General features: G+C 35.8%; 1 protein-coding gene across 1 annotated transcript in view; it reads right to left on the bottom strand.

Moving 5' to 3' along the window:
• Nucleotides 1-18,482, bottom strand: part of EPHA6 (EPH receptor A6) — a gene marked incomplete at both ends in the record, with an annotated part of 480,657 nt that overhangs the window by 100,922 nt on the left and 361,253 nt on the right. The window contains 3 exons of the mRNA XM_081326348.1: nt 13,841-14,026; nt 14,706-14,831; nt 17,998-18,068. Coding sequence (XP_081182474.1) covers nt 13,841-14,026; nt 14,706-14,831; nt 17,998-18,068 — 383 coding nt within the window. The remainder of the gene's footprint in view (nt 1-13,840; nt 14,027-14,705; nt 14,832-17,997; nt 18,069-18,482) is intronic.

Below are 18,482 nucleotides of genomic sequence, written 5' to 3'. Positions count from 1 at the left end.
GGCGACTGGAGCGGGCGTGTTTCCTCGCCTGCTGGGCGCCGCGATTTGCCCGGGGAACGCGCGGGCCCCAAATGGCAGCGTGGAGCGAGGAAGCGGACAGCCAGGGCTTCCCCGAGAGCCGCGGCCACACAGGGTATTCCTGTGTATTCAGGCTTGCAAAATGGCGGATCGAGCCTCTGCTGGCGGCAGAGGCTTGCAGAGCGCGGATCCAGCCTCCGCCGGCGGCGGAGGCTTGCAGAATGGCAGATCCCAGCCTCGGCTTATACTTGAGTCAATAACTTTTCCCAGTTTTTGGGGGTAAAATTAGGGGTCTCGGCTTATACTCGAGTCGGCTTATACTCAAGTATATACGGTATTTCATTGTTGGGTAATTGTTGACTTCTCTGTTAAAAGCTCCTTTGTTTTGTAACTTTATTTCTCCTGGCAAATATATCTAATAAGGATACATTAATGAGAATTCACCCCTTTCTACAGTTATTGCTATCTTTAATTAAAATTGATTATGTGCCATCTAGTCAGTGTTGATTTTTAGCAACAACAAAGACAGATTTTTCTCCATAATGAACTGTTCCTACTCTGATCTTTCAGGTTTTCCAATAGAGTACCCATTGGCAGTGTAACAGACCCTCCTCATTAATACTTGTAATCCTCTTCTCTTTCCTTCCACCTTTTTCCACATTCATGTCTTCACATAATTTGTCCAAAGAAGGATAATTTGACCTCATTTGTGCTTCTATTGAAAACTATGGATTGGTTTGTTTGATGATCCATCAATTTATTTCCTTGGCTTGGTATCCTCAGAAGTCTTCTTCAGCACCAAATTTCAAAGTCATCAATACAGTTTCTATTCTTATTCTTCAAAGTCCAACTTTCACCTCCATAGAGAGGCATAGGGAGTACTATTGCTTGCATTAGTCTGTTCTATATATGAAGAGATATATTGCAGTATCAGAGTATTTTTTCCAAGCCTTCCTGGCTATTCTACCATGTGCTATGTTAGGAGTATTTCTTGACTGTTTCTTCCTTTACTGTTGATGGCTGAGCCTAAAAGATAGATATTGCCACCCCAATATCTTTATTATCAATTCTAGGGCTCGTTGTTCTACCTATTGTCATTAATTTGGTCTTTTTTATTCAATTTTAGCCCCATTTTTCACTTTGATCCTTAAATCTTTATTAATAATCCTTGAAGATCCTTTGCATTTCCAGCTATTACCATAGTATTATCAGCGTAATGCATGTTATTGAGGTATTTTGTCCAATTTTAAAACCTCATCCTTTTGCAATCCACCTGCCCTTAATTCAGCGTATAGGTTGAATAAATAAGAGGAAAGTATGTAGCCTTGTCTGACTCCTTTCCCAACCTGGAGCCACTTTGTTTTGCCATGTTCTGTCCATAATGTAGCTTCCTGAACTGTATACAGGTTTCTCATGAGGATAATGAGAAATTTTGGAACTCCTATTTTTTCTAAATTTATTCCACAGCTTGATGCAATCAACATAATCAAAGGGCTTTATATAATTTAGCATTTCCTCAACCTTGGCAGCTAGAAGATGTGTGGACTTCAATTTCCAGAATTTCTCAGCCAGCAAGCTTGAAGTCCACATATCTTCAAGCTGCCAAGGTTGAGAAACACTGATATAATCGAAGCACATACTGATTTCTTTTGGACATTTTTTGGCCTTCTCAATTATCCACATGCATCAGAATAGTTCCTCAGCCTTTTCAAAAGACAGCTTAAACATTTGGCACCTCTTTTTCCATATAGGGATCTAATATGATTGGATACTCCTAAGCATAATTTTGATAGTAGGTGAAATTAAGGATATTAAATGGCATAATATTATTATAGTTCCACAAAAAATGGCAGAAAATCCCTTCCTTATGACATTAAATTGGGCACTTCATACAGTAGAATAATTATGATTCTTATATTAAATTTTAGCGCTATCGGTCTTAAGATATAATTCCTGCACTGAAACAGTTAAAATTGCTAGATAAAACATTACCTGTTTTATAAATGATAAAATAAAGATCTATCAGGACACATGATAGAAATGATCTGATGTAAGATGGTTTAATGTGTGAGCTATTACGTATCATGCAATGTAAAAAAATATAAAACTTTTATAGACACATATGCACATACACCGCAAAAACATATTTTTGAATATATTTGTGCAAGAAAAACAGGAGTAAGCCTCATCAGAGACAAAAGGAATACAGAATACCAGAAAGATTAAAATGACATAGTAGCCAATCTATAGACAGTTTTTTCTGTAACTTTTAAACAGATCTTCTAGCATTTGAATAAGGTGATTTTCCTTTTATTCATACTGCTATTCATACCCCTTTTTGATCCCCCTTTTTTCTTGTTTGAAAGAGGCCATCTAGTTAAAACTGAATAGCTCTGTCTCAACAGAGGGGCAGGATTATGACACCACCTATCTCACACAGTCCTTTCAGCAGTTCCAACAAGGTTCCACAACTAGTTGCACTATGATTCAGGTGACACTGAGAGCACAGATAAACCCCAAGTGGCCTCAAGAACTCTCAGAGAGAATGGTAATGACCAGATGACTGCAAGGAATATAAATCCTTCCATTTACCCCCGCACACACACCATTCAGTCAGAACTGAAGAAGCTTCTTGGATGAAAAGCAAAATGTCTCCAAGAGAAAAAAAAACAAGGAAAGTCCAGTTGTCTTTTGAAAAAGCACCTTTGGGACAACTATGACCTGGATGACTAAGAATCTCCATATACAAGAAGCGTTTATGTTTTTATTCATTTCCACTGTTTTTCTTTTTTAAAAGACCCTTTAACTACTTTCTTTCAATCAACTCACTTAATAGCAACTTACATAATTGAAGAAAATGGCCTACTCAGGTTATGTGTCTCATGCTGGCTTCTCCATTCTACACAGCTCTTTCATAATCACAATGGAGATTTGTGCAGGTTTGTGCCACTGGATGCTACTGCTGTACATAGATCACTTGCGACTCGATCTGGTGACTGTATGATGCCTTAGTAGTCTTCTTTTATTTGAAGCTTCTGACCACTACATTGATTATTAGAGTTGGTATTGTCCCCGCACAGAGTGGAGAAGCCAGTGTGAGTCATGCAGATGAGTAAGATGATTTTCTCCATCGGCAGCCAGAAAAAAGTTTGAAGAAGGCCAATGTTGTTAGTAGACTGTGTGTAGTTTTTCAGCATAACTGGTCCAACAAACTCTACCATGGCTGAGTGAGAAGGACCAGGAAATTCACGGCATAGAAGCAGAGTAAAAAAGTGCTCCTGGGAGGAAGATAAAAGCTCTGAAACCTAAACCCACAATTTAAATTCAGACTTGTTCACGACAATCCATAGATACTTGACAACAGTTTTTTTTAAATAATTGAAAATACGTATAAAAAATACATATTACACTCAGCTAAATCTATGCTTGGAAAAAGTCAATATATGTTACCTTAAACCAAGAAGAAAATATAAGTCACTTCTATTACATATATTTTATCACCTTATTGTTCATTGATTGATGTGTGCTTAGTATGTATGCAATTTTGAACATTAAAGCTTTAGGATATGCAGATAGAAAGACATAGGACTTTACCACCCAAATAAACTCAGCTGAAGAGATAAGAATCAAGATTGCTTGCTGCTGTACTATAATTCTAATGCACATATTTGAATTCAATAGCTTTCAAAAAAGGTCAAGACTGTCATTTGAAAGACCTTTAATATAACATCCATTTGTTATCTTTTGCTTGGCAATGATAATAAGGGCAAATCTTTGCTCTATCCTAAGGAAACACTGGAATTAAAATTAATGGCAAAAAGCCTACAAGCATTTAAAATACATAGTCTAACTCATTTGCCATAGAATTTGACAGAAGTATTTTAAAAGCAGTGACAGGGATTTATTCAAATTTGCACAAAATAACTATTTTAGCATCTCTAAATATTCTTTTACTGCGCTGTTACCACTTCCAGGTGTCTATTTTTCTTATAATGAAGGCTACTACGTCTGATCTTTGAAAATATAGATGGTCATGAAAATAACTGCAGTTACAGCTTCTGTATCACTGCTGCCGTTTAGTTGTCCTGATTCTTGAAACCCAATTACAGCAGCTCTACCAACCACTTTGTGGATACATCAAAAGCCAATTCAAGGCTGCCTTTGGTTTAAGAGACAAGGCTCTCACTGCCCCTCCCCATCTCATTGCCCTTTTTCTTTCTCACCGAGCCATCACAGTGTCAAAAATTCTATACTGTAATCTAGCATCCTTGTCATTTCCAAACACATCCCAGAGTAATGTTAGGGCATGATCATGAAAGTCAGTTAAAAGGATCATATTGCTTAGATAGACAGCCAAATAAAACATGTAAATAAACAAGTATAAAAAAGCTGAATAGACATCAGCAATGGGCCCTGAATAATTGCCCAAGAAAGTCAAATGGAAGTACATGTGGAATATAACTTCTTGAAAGTGTGCATTCCATTTAGATCAATATATTTGTTGACTAAAAATGAATAATATTTAAAGCTCTTGAGAAGAATATCAGGAAGGAAAAGGAAGTAATCCATTCATGCAGGATCATCACATGATATTTATCTATTTGATTTTGCTTCATAGATGAAGATGGCCTGCACAGATATTCTCCTTTCACTAGAAACTCCAACACTTTGGAAATTAACACAACAGGGCAAAGTATCTGCTTAGTCCTTTCTAAGTGCACTGTAATTTTTATTGTTTTTAATTTATAGCAGAATCCACATATCTAATTTCCCACTTGCACCATAAAATGCTACATCTCAAGAAGACATTAATATATGGTTATTCTGAATGCACATTCAACTATACAAAAATACTATTAATAGTTTACAACTGTAAATCAGTATCCATATGTATAATTATATACAAACAAATATCTTTAGTCCATTTGCCAGGGTAAATTAGATACGATAAAACTGTATTTCCAATTTATATCATTCTAGGATTTTTTTCTTTCATTGTAAACAAAAGGGACCTAATCTGGATGATGATGTGCTTTGAATTATCATTGGAACCATTGAAAAATTGAAAAAGAATATTACATCTCTTTTCAATTCTGATCACATTTCAAGGACATTGGAAGTTCCACTTTTTGGCATGTGTTTGCAATATCTTAAAGTAATGAAGCTATCAGTCATCTTGTCAAAATAAGCAAGACAAGGATAATGTATGCATTTATATTTTAACCAAAAACTCTTCTGCTTTAGTTAATCTCTAAAAGAAATTTGGTTAAAGAACGTTTGGTTTAGATATATTATGGTATGGAATAAAAATAGTTACATAGATACTTATACTTACAAGCCTAATGTTGTAAAAAAAATCAACAACAAAAATAGGGAATAGTTCTTCCTTTACTAACTGCTGTACTTAAGATATAGCAGAAAAAAGGACAAAATTCACAGCTGCATCATATAAGCAGCCTCTTGAGAATGCATTGATGAATTTTTAAGAAACTAGCAGTGACTCTTGTGTCCCCTTTGTGTTTTATGTCTTCATCATATGCTGACCAGGTTGAATGATCTTAACTTGATTATCCTCCAAATAGAAAATGAACCAATATGCTGATGACCCTCTAATGACAGGAAACAATGGAAATAAATACACATTTTCTTTTGTAGTCTCCATCACAATTTAATACTTATTATACACTCTGGATCCAGATTATTGAACGTGAATTTGAATGGTCCAGTTAATATGATGAGAAGCAAACTGTGACTCAATTAAGGCCAAAGAGACAGAATATTTTTTGTGATATGCTTCAGTTAAGAACAATGTAGCTATTAGTTTTAACTTAAATACAAATATATTTTATGCATGTGTTACCAGTATTAATAATAATCTATTCCCATATTTATTATATTTGCATTGACCTTGTTTTAAAATCAAACTTATATTTTTAAAGTTACATTCTGATTTCTTAGTGCTCTGCTTAGATCCATTTTTATTACCTTGAGGTGGATTGGATTATTTCACGGCAGGTTTAGCTTGGTGATGAAATGAAAATTAAAATGATCCTATTGTGAATTACTTGTGACAATTACCTGTGGCAGAAGAAGTGAAGAAAAAATGATGGGACCCAAATGTAAATAATGCTGGTTTCTCACTAGATAGTGATTGACATGCAATGTTGTTCTTTACTGCTTTATTTAACTCTAAATATAAATAGGTATAGTCCTTCAGTAAGGGAGAATGAAACTTCTTTGAACTGACTGACCAAAATAATTTCAAGAATATTTCTTGCAAAAAAACATAACATTCAGTTGAAGGAAATACACATCTCTTACTTTTAAAATATTTTTCCCATTCTACAGTGTAAGTGTACACAACATGCTGAAATATTTCTCTTGATTTTTTTAAGTGCTTTGATCAACAGATCTAAATCTTGATATTCCATAATACTTATTTTGTTACAATAAGTTAAAGGTAAAGGTTCCCCCGCACATGCGTGCTAGTCGTTTCTGACTCTAGGGGCCAGTGCTCATCTCCGTTTCAAAGCCGAAGAGCCAGCGCTTGTCCGAGGACGTCTCCGTGGTCATGTGGCCGGCATGACTAGACGCCAAAGGCGCACGGAGCGCTGTTACCTTCCCGCCGTAGTGGTCCCTATTTTTCTACTTGCATTTTTACGTGCTTTCGAACTGCTAGGTTGGCAGAAGCTGGGACGAGTAACAGGTGCTCACTCTGCTACGCGGCACTTGGGATTTGACCCGCCAAACTGCTGACCTTCAGATCGACAAGCTCAGCGTCCTAACCCACTGAGCCACCGCGTCCCCTTTTGTTACAATAGTGAATAAGATTTTATTAGAATAAAATTGTTTATTTTAAAAAATAAGCTATTACTCTAAAATGTTAATATTAACTTCATTTTCATAAAATTTCTAATTGTACTGTATTATCACAGTACAATCACAGAACTTGTTAAGTTGTGGGCTCTGGTGAGCAGGAATGAAGACACACAGCTGAGTACAGAGGAACTCATTCTTTATTCAAGCTGAAACTGTACCGGACTTGGGCCACTCCCCGCCACAATATATAGCCAAACCCTATGGTAGCAACCAATCAGATTGAACCTGTGCTTGCCACCCAAGGCTGACCAATTGCAGGACCGGAGATGTCCTTTCTGGGTTGCTGGAGAGCCGTTAGCTCTCCATACAGGTTTAGACTCAATGTAATGAGTTACAGTGGACTTTTCTGAAAGAAGGGCTTTGAGATCCTGGAAACTTTTTTCATGTAAATTAGTCCATTTCCAAGGGGCATTTTTATCAAGTAGCCTGTGCAGGGCAGTGGCGTAGCGTGGGTTGTCAGCACCCGGGGCAAGGCAAGTAATTTGCGCCCCCTAACCCGCTGGGCGGCTGCTGCACTGTCCCTCCCCCAGATAGTCCCTCGCTCTCTCTCCGCACCGCACCGCACGCCTGGCACCCCCCCTCCACAGTGGGCGGCGACCCGGCGGCTCAGATCGGATTTGCACAGCCAGCACTGCAGTGAAAGAGAGTGAGTGAGCCAGGCAGGGGCAGAGAGCTGCGAGTGCGAGCGTACCCCCCCAGATGTTGCACCCGGTGTGGCCGGCCCCCCCTGCACCCCCCACGCTACGCCACTGGTGGAGGGGCTCTGCTATTGCAGCCTTATGAGGTAGGAATGTGTGATAAAAATTCAGGAGGCCCCAAAATGCCTGCAGCTCTCCCTTTGATTTTGGCCTAGGAGCCATTTTGATGGCCTTCACTTTTGAATCAGTGGGGTGAATCCTGCTAGCATTGATACGGAATCCCACGAATTCCGTTGATGAGACCCCAACACTACATTTGTTTTTCTTTAATTTGAGGCCTGCATCACGGAGCCTTTGCAAAACAGCCTATTGGCCAACACATCTGGGGATTCCCTGGCAATAAGAACATCATCAAAATAGGCATGAAATCCAAAATGAGCAGATAAAATTCCTTTGGAATAATGAAATAAAAGCAAGTAGGAAAACTGGCTAACCTGAAACATATATATGGCCCATTCTCAGAAAATTTATGACTATCTTTTAAATAATATTAATGATTTCTTAAAACTAACATCCACAAAATTAATATTGCTTTTAAATCTACACCACTGACAATGAAATCTTTGTTTTATTTTTTAAATTTAATCATAGGTTTATGTAAAGTTTCAAAAGGGAGTTGTACCTGTGAAGGTTTTGTAAACCAGTCCATTAAAAGGTTCTTTCTGGAAAGGCTGATCCACTTATTTTCTCTCACTGTTAGAAGCTTTAGCTAGAACTTCGAATAGGTGGAGTAGCCTCTCCTAAATATTTCAAGTATTGTCTGAGGCTTTGAGCAAATGCAAAGCATCTCAGTTTGCTTCTGACTCTCAATGAATTATAGACACTCTGCTGTGTCCTACTAATAGTGGTGTGAATTTCAGATACACATTTTGTGCAAAGCAATAATCAAAGTAATCACAAAATGCATTAAAGGTAGGTTTAAATATAATGTTGAATTCCAGGAGGCATTTATTTGGCAGAAAGTTGTCTCACTTCAAATAAATGGAAATAGTTCAGGATCTACTGCTTCACTATTATGAAAAAGCCAGACAAGAAGAACTGTGTTTGAACTCTCCAATGAGACAGAATGGTTAAAGTAGAGTCTGTCTCTGCACACTTTAAATCTGTGTATGGTGTTCCAATTGAAGAATGTTTATGGCAATAGAAGTGAAGTGGGCCATTCCTTCAGTTCTTTTCTCCTCAACCTCCATAGCCTCTTCCATCCTTGGCAAAACTGCTACATAATATTGGATGAAATTATCAGCCGAAATCAGTAAGCTAAAGGACAAAATATCTTCTCCCCATTCAATGTAGCACCAAAATGTTATTTCAACACCTTGCACCATAGTCTGCGTATGTCTTTTCTTAATATTATTTTTTTAAAAATCCAAAGCAATTTCACCATACCAACACCCTCCCCCCACTTTTTATCTTATTGAGCAGTAATTAATGAGTGGGCAGAATTCTAAAATCTATTGTATTCAATTAATTTGGGCTTTGTTTTTAAGGCCAATAGATTAAAACATTGTGATGGATCACTTTTTTTACTAACTGAAGCAGTATATAAGCTAGTGGTGCAACTTAATAATTAATGGCTAACCAGGGGAAAGTATCTGCCTACATACTGTAGATTTGCTAAGTTTTTCACTATCAGACGATGATTTATTAACCACTTATAATGTTGTATCTTAGGGTTCAGTATCAGATTCTACCTGATAATTGCCTCATAACTATATCTCAACTTCAGTCTATAGAGTTTCCAGAAAGCCAATTTAAACTTTTATATTTCAAGTGATTCTCAAATCAAACTTCTTATTTGGCAGGCACTAGCCCTTAAACTGATTAGCTCCTTTTAATTAATGTATTCAGTTTAACTAATTTTTCATTTAATACTTAAAATTCTGCTTAGTATTTTTTAAGCTATATCGCAGAATATAATTCTTAAAATAAATGAAAACTATAATTCTACAAAGGTCATGCAATTTATATTTTTAATGTCCCTATTAATACTATAACAAAATACCATTAGATACATACACACATATAACCACAAAATAAAAAATAAGTCTTATTAAAAGTTTTTTCATTAAAGTTTATTAGACATAGTCAAGCTGAAAAAAATATTCACTAATATAAAATAGTGGCAGGATAATAAACAAATGCAAGAATTTTTTCTATGCTGTAATTGTAGTTTGAAAGATTTCTTTTTTATAACAATTAAGAAATAAATTACGTTCTAGAAATGTTTAGATTTTTAAAATTTTAAATATTTAAAATCTGTGTTTATAGTTCTGTATTTTGATATTCAGTGAATATTACAACAGAATAGAAAAATAAGTGGATAAAAATACAATTTATTTGGAAGCATATTATTCAGTAACACTACAAAATATGTCTATGAAATTCTCATTTTTGCTTTCCTCTGTATAAGAAAGAGAAAATGAGAGTTTTCATATGTGTATTTGTATGTGTAATATGTATTTCAGTGTTAACATATTTGTATTAGGGTCTGGTATATTTATGTACTATGAAAAGCAGAAACAAATCTGCTTTTTAAACTATTTATGATAACTAAAAATCAAGTATCACCTATCAATGAATAAATATTCTAGCTGACTAACCTAAAGGCTAAGCTTTCCAGCCCTTTTAGGTTTATAATGGCATAACAATGAACAATATGCAACTAGGGTTTACCAATAAAATGCTCCCTGCTTCTGGTACAGCTTTGAACCACAAATTGGTTTATCTCTAATCATGTTTCAAGTCAATCCTAAACATAGTTGCATGTAAATTAGGTTCTTAGAAGTACATAAGTACAAAATTGTGTTAGAACCTTAATTATAAACATGCTATTATGGATCTACATAATTTAAAAAAAAATTCTTTTAACCATGGATAAATGTTCGAGCAAAACAATGACTGACTTTTTTTAGTACTTTCCACCCATGAGTGGATGTGATTGAAATGGATTAGATGGAAATTTTATTAATGGTATGGACCTTCAAACTTGTTTGGAAGGCTAGACACAATGCTATAAGATATTTTAAAATGAAAAACCAACAAACCTTTTGCTCCAGAGAGAGTCCTAAGGGAGGATATGATTCTCCTGAGACAGAAGTAGAAGTTGGGGAAAAGCAGCCTGAAGGGAACTGTTAAGCTTCTAGAATCTATACTGATTTTGCCTTGGGCTCAGCCTTACTCATACTGAAAGCTGCTTTCTATTTATAATATGTAAATATGTAAGCAGACTTGTTCACAAAATCTCTTTGCTATTGAGAGTGTAAAAACACTGCACTAAATTTAAGCTCATGGTCCTAAAGTCTACTCAAAGCTCTCTTGTATTAGAACAAAGAGCAAGTTAAGTATGTTATTTGTTATTTGTTCAGAATGAACCCCTGCAATCACAGGAAAAAATTAAGAATAGAAGATCAAGAAATAATATATAGTCCTTGTGATGTTGCCATCAAAATTGTTGGTTGGAAAGAAACATTTGCTGTATGTAATGAGTGTTTTAAGGGTGTAGAAAGATCTGCTGTAGGCATCTCTTGAAGTGCCTTAGACTCATATTAGAGTGATTTATTGTCAAAATAATTACTACCCAGATTATTTATTCTTTTAAAACTGATCAGTTGACAACATTCCTCTGAGTGATGCTACTTGATAGTCAGTTTTATTACCTTATAAGTTGGAAAAGAAAATTTAAGAAAATAAACCCAATGCCAACAACCTTTATGATCAGTATGAGATTGTACATTAGGATAGTTAATTATGGAGCATTTGTACTCTAAGGCAGAGTTGCCGAACCCTTCCAGCTTGGTGGCCCGGAATGAAAGGGAACAGCAGGGAAATGTGCACATGTGCAGCCCATGCACGTATGCACAAATGGGTATGTGTATGATGCCCATACTAGTGTGCATGTGCATGCACAAGTATGCCATGCGCCCCCATGGTGCATGCACTGGCACCCACGTGCATATGCAAATGGACCCCACACATTCACGTTATGCTGGCGGCAGTGTTAGCATCTCCGTGCATGCGCAAATGGGGCTGTTAGTGCCCACGAGGCAGTGCTACTGTGAGTGGGGTGGGGCTCTCCAACTATTCCTGGGGCCAGGTGCCAATAGGACACAGCCCAGTATTGGCCGCGGACTATAGGTTGGGGACACCTGCTCTAAGGATTTACAGCATCACCCAGCCATTGCTGTAGCAATACCTGTCTTGCTTCAGTGAAGATATATTGCTACAACAATATTTAACTGCTTGATGTTTTCAATTGCTAGTGTAGAAAGGCTCAATAACTTGTTACTACTCATTAAGTTTGGTTCTATTTTGTTTTTGTTCTTATTTTGACTTTTATGCAATCAAGAAATAAATTCAAAAGTTAAAAAAAGACTTAATCATTGCAGTAATATCAGCAAATTTCTCATCTTGTCAGCACATGGATTTTCAGAATGTTCAAGCCAATTTTAAAATAGTAACTAACATAAGGAAGCATTACAAGTCATCAGATTTGATGAGGTGATGATAGGTAGTCTTAATATAGAGCTTAAAAATAAATTAAATAAATGGATTGCTTTTTTCAGATATATTATATACATCATATGGAATAACTGCTCTTTGCTTTTTTTGAATAATATTAGAAAAGAAGCAAAAAAAGTAGATGGGGCATATGCAAAATTTTCCCTTTGCTTTGACCATGTAATATTTTTATTCTTCCAAGAATATTGCAATTGCAGATATGTAATTTTTAATTTATGAATTCATTCTCAGTTTAATTTGAATCATAACTAATATATAAAAATCAAAATGATAACAGCAACAGCAGCAGCAGCAGCAACAGCAGCAGCAACAACAACAACAACAACAACAACAACAACAACAACAACAATAATAATAATAATAATAATAATAATAATAATAATAATAATAATAAAGTTGGAAGGGACCTTGGATTGTGCAGCCTAACTTCTTAAACCTACTTTAAAAAACAAGTGGTTGGGACAAATATCTTGCCAGAAACATGGCTACCTAAGAGTATAAGAAAATAAGGAAAGATAAAAAGATATAAAAGAGAACACAGAGAGACAGGTTGTCCCCACTTGAGGAAATGCAGATTAGTTTGGTTTAATTTTGTTTTGTAAATTGGTTTAATTTTGTTTTGTAAATTCAAAATTCTTGAAAATTCTTCAAAAATTCAGAACACTTTTACAAATAAGAATATATTTACTCTCAAATTTTTGTTATATCTCCAGTACAGTTCAAATAACATTTTTGCTTCATTCACTATGTATTAAAACAGTTGAGGTGGCATGAATTATGTTGATTTCAATGTAACTATTTGATGATAGATAGTATAAATGTACATTCATTACTCACTTTATCTGTTATGTATTGAGATAATTTGCTTGTAAACTGTTGTGCAATGATTAATGACCATTACTGTTAAACTCCAGACTGCTCGTCTTCAGAGTTGTTAGTTTGCATTTTAGGTGGGAACTACCATTTTAATCTCATTGGCAGCCGACTAGGGGCAGTCCATATACAAATAGAAGCTAAGCAGCAGTTGGGGCTGCTTCTGTTGTTACTGAATAAATGTGTTGCTGTTTCACCATTCTGCCTCGTCAATGCCTCACTGAACTGGGAACATAACATTATCCATAATACTGATTTTGAATAAGTAAATTATATAAATAAACAAAAGAACTGTGGATAGATCTGAAAGCACATAAAGGTAAAGGTAAAGGTTCCCCCGCACATGCGTGCTTGTCGTTTCCGACTCTAGGAGCCAGCGCTCATCTCTGTTTCAAAGCTGCTTGTCCGAGGACGTCTCCGTGGTCATGTGGCCGGCATGACTAGATGCCAAAGGCGCACGGAACGCTGTTACCTTCCCACCGTAGTGGTCCCTATTTTTCTACTTGCATTTTTACGTGCTTTCGAACTGCTAGGTTTACGTGCTTTCGAACTGCTAGGTTGGCAGAAGCTGGGACAAGTAACAGGGCTCACTCTGTTATGCGGCACTCGGGATTCGACCCGCCAAACTGCCGACCTTCTGATCGACAAGCTCAGCATCCTAACCCATACAAATGTTTAACATTGCACATATGGTTTCAATGCCATAACTAGGCCTACGTTAAAGAATACATAAACATGCACTTTTAGATACATTACTGTTTACCTATATATGTACATCAGCATCTTTAGGTAAGGGACTGGTGTGGATAAAGGAGAGAAAGAAAGCAATAAATAATACTTCCTAAAGAACTTACTCTTTGTGACAACTCCTTCAAGGCGAATAATATTTGGATGATCAAATTGTCCCATGATACTAGCTTCTCGTAGGAAATCCCATCTCTGCCTTTCTACATGTCCACCTTTCAAAGTTTTTATGGCTACAGGAATCTCTCTTTTCCCAGGTGTTTTTAGGCGACCACTGCACACTTCTCCAAATTCACCTAACAGCAAGATATATAATTATAACCATTTACTATCTTCTAATATTTTAAATATATGAATAAATATATGAAAATATTCTGGCAAAAGAATCTAGTTAAAAAAATAATAAATTAATAAAAACATACATACTTATGCATGTAAGTTATTTACAAAAAATGCATCTCCCACACATTTCCTGATTAGTAAACTCAATTAGTTACAAATGAAAGCACAAGATAATAGACCAAGCCACATGTTTATTACCCAAAGCAATGTTCAAAGTTGTATAGTATCAAAAGAGATTCTATTTAATTTCTTTTCAGTGATTATAACTGATTTTAGGCTAGTTCTTTTATTATGAATACAGTGATACAAAAGCATAATAATCTTCTCTGGTCTAATCTTATCTAATATTATATTGCAGACATATAAGACTATACATAAGGTGGCCAAGATGTCATTTGAATAGATCTAAACAGAGGGAGTCATTCCCATATGCATTCCCATTCAAAACAATAAAATATAAAATAATATACATACAAACAATATATACCATATTTCTCAACAGCAATCAGAAGATAAACAGAAATTTTGCTATCAGGACTGAAATGACAACATGTTAATATTGGTTAACATGGTAATATTATCACTATATAAAAGTGCACTTACTAATCATGGGAAAATTTGATTATTTTTTACCTGCCCCAATAACTCTCTCAATACGAATTCTTGTTGGATCTATCTCCTTTGCAAACTCATGAACAGCTAGGGATGGATCTTCATAAGTATCTGGATCAATATATGTTTTGGTTCCTGGTAATCGTACTGTAAAATCAGAAAGGTAGTTTTTGCATTATATAGAAATGATTGCAGCATTTAAATTAAAATAAAACAAATGAGATCATTAAGGAATACTAATACCCATAATGAAATTTAATACTTATTATTGTTCTGAGCTGCCTTGTTATTCTAAGCTGTTACTCATTATTTAATTAACATTCATCCCAAACTGTCTGTGAAAAGGCTGCATATGGAAAAAAGGTAATAGCCGCTTTATATATTAGCAAATATGCAAATGAATACAATTATAATAGGGCCAAGGAAGGAGACAAAATTAGCTTCTTTTTTACTTCTTTAATAAAGGAGGGATGAGGTGAAGATGATTAGATGGCAGCATAGTTTTCTCCAATCTAAATACAGTAATATTGCATTCAAGGATAAATGTTTACATTTTCATTTCCTTTAAGACAGGGGTGTCAAACTGCCGGCCCGTGGGCTGGATGCGTCATGCCGAAACCGCGCCAACCCCAGCTCCGGTAATGGGGAAAAAGTCATGATATGTTGTGATATGTCACATGACGTTGAGAGTTTGACACCCCTGCTTTAAGATATATTCATGGAAGAAAGTTTCCAAACTATTGTGTGGTCTGGTCCTAGTTGGTGAAGAAGAATGAAGAAGGCAGTTAGCTACATGATCAATTGTCATTCTAATTTTGTAATCAACAGTACTAAAGCAGAACTTTTCCTGCTGTCTCAAAAAAACAAGGAATTGTGAAGTCATTGGTGCTTTTTGAGATTAGTTGTTTCTTGCAGACATTTCATTACCAAACTTGGTAACATCACCAGTGGCTTGTCCTGTCAGTGTTGGTGGAAATGGTCTTGATGGTTCCTTGATGAGGCTATTGTTTGTAAGAAACATTTGCAAGGAAACTGCCAAACTCAGAGAGTGCCAAGGACTCCATAGTTTCACTCTGAGCTACAAATATTCTCTTCTATTGAAATAAGGAATTATTCCCTTTATGATGTCCAGTACATGTTTATTTATTCTGCATTTTTCCTCATTTAACAAATTATTAAAATGAAGCACTGAAAGTCAAAAATGTTATTTTTAGATGTGGCTTTCTTTCATGATTGTCACAGGATAACAGATATTTAAATTTATTCTATTGCCTTCTATTTTCATACTGAATTCTTTAATCATACATTCTGTCAGGCTATCTTTTTTCTCAGAGGAAGATATTTCATCAATGCACTGACCATGGCCAATATATTGTCAAAAGAGTAAACAGATGGGAAATATTGGGAAACTAATGAATGATAGGTAAATAATCAGCCTACCCCGCTGTCCATCTCCAGAGCAAAATGGCTCCTTAATAGTCACTTGATTTTCAGGATTTTTAATGATTTCAACTGTTTTGTTTCTATACATGAATATTAACACTGTATTTATTCTCCTTACTCTTTTAATAATGTAACATTATTCTTCTTTACTTGATAAATTTATGTTTCTATTCTATTCCATCTCACTGTTCTACTGGTTGGCTTCAATATAACGGCTTCTACAGATAATTTGTCCCCTAAGCAAAAAGAAAAACTAAGTCTGGTCCTGGTGGCTATTGAATCCCCTGATCCAGTCCTCTTAAGCCTAGGGCAGACATGTCAAACACAAGGCCCGGGGGCCGGATCCGGCCCGTAAAGTGGTTTCATGTGGCCTGCGAAGCCATCCTGGAAACAGTGAGGGAACGGGCCCCACTGCCTTGGCCCTGGCCCAGAGACCCTCCTGCCAGAGACCCTCAGATCTGTTCCACTCCTGCCCAGGCCCCCATAGGCACCTTTGATGCGAATGATGTAGAGCTGGCCACGCCCACCCAGTAGGCCATGCCCACCCTGGCCATACCCCCTAAGGGCAACCGCAATGCTGATGCGGCCCTCAATGAAATTGAGTTTGACACCCCTGGCCTAGGGGTTTAAAAGGCTTACTTTTTTCAGATTTCTGTGGAGATTGTATAGCACAACTTCTGGAGAGGACAGTTAAATGCAGAAGATTACTGAAGTGCAAACTTAAGGTAAACATTCCATGAAAGTATGCATTAGCCCTACAAGCTGAACAAAATTAATGAAACCCATCTAGGAGAAAGACCTGACAGTACCAATATAAAAGTTTGCCTTGTCTTATAGTACTTAGTTACTTACTCACCTTGTCTAACTAAAGTGATTCATTAGGATTACTGAATATTGACCTGATACTTAACCAAGCTGTATATTTAAACTGTACTGTCTTCCATATTTTAATAGCTCTACTGCTTTATGTTTTTGATTACAGCAAATATTTAGATGGCTTTTATTTTGGCCCCTAATCATGTTATTTTACTTAGACTTTCTAAGAGAGAGCACAGAAGTATCAGTATAATTATTACATATAGCACAAGTAGATCCATACCCTGAACCAGGGGTGTCAAACTTGCAATGTCATGTGATGTGTCGCGATGTATCACAACTTTTTTCTATTGCCTGCGATGGGGTGGGCGCGGTTTCGGCATGATGCATCTGGCCCGTGGGCCAGCAGTTTGACACCCCTACCCTAAACTGTTAATTCAGACTACGCTGGTGTTGGTTTTAAAATATTGATGAACTGTGGAAAGAAAGCTATAGAAATGACTAAAGTAAGATAAACATATTTTTTTTTAAAAAAGAGAGAAAAGTATGCTATGATTTTGAACAGGCAGAAATCAGAGTTTGGAGAAAATCATAACAAGCAGCAGGTGGAAATTCTTGTAAACATCTAAATGCTAATGAGAAGTATTTATTTTGCACACTTCAAAGGTGAACAGAATTATTTTCCCCCTAAAATAAACAAGAATAAATGCTAATTTTTTTAAAAAACACCTAAGAATGTGTAGAAGTTGTTTGCTATTTGGTTATTTTGTTTTGGGTGATCTAGAAGCTTCATTAGGTTTATGATGCAGTGGTTGTTTTAATCATTTCAGATTTGCAAAACATTTTGTAGTAGTCATGAATCTTCCTCAGCTTTGAAATAAATAACTTTTTTCCTGCAAAACTTTCCACATTCAGATGGACGAAGGTGTAAAAGATAATTCTAACTAGAACATAAATTGCCTTTATCAGCTTGATATGCAAAATAAATGCAGTTAAAATTACAGTGGTGAAACTGATTTAAATATTTTTTAAAAATTCATTTAGGTTTGCTTACAATTTCCATTTTGCAAATTATTTCTTCGTTTTTCTTCAGACTTCATTTTTGCCTTGATATACCACTGGCATCTTTAAGAAAACAAACACTATTTTAATGCCATAAAATGAATGATATTGAACTAATATGATACTTATATAATAACCATAAAAGTATTGCATTTGACTGAAGGAGGACTAAGAAAATCAACAATCAAATTAAGGTAGCAGTTAGCATGATTGTTATTAAAATATATTATATTTTATATAATAGATACTAAAATGTATGAAAAGGATTCCAGTAACATATCAGTTAATTAAAATTCACAGGTGTTATTTGGTGCACATATTGTTCATATCTCTTCCAAGTATACTCAAACTAGACTCCTTCCAAAGGGAAAAATTGCCTTTACACTGATATTTCTCACATATAGTTAGAAGGAAATAATTGGTGTTTAGCACTTGAGATCAGACTGATTGTTTTTGGAAGCCTTTTTTGTTCATTAT

Source organism: Vipera berus (assembly GCF_964194415.1).
Source record: "Vipera berus genome assembly, chromosome: 4".
Lineage (NCBI taxonomy): Eukaryota > Metazoa > Chordata > Lepidosauria > Squamata > Viperidae > Vipera > Vipera berus.
This window is presented reverse-complemented; position numbering and strand designations above follow the sequence as displayed.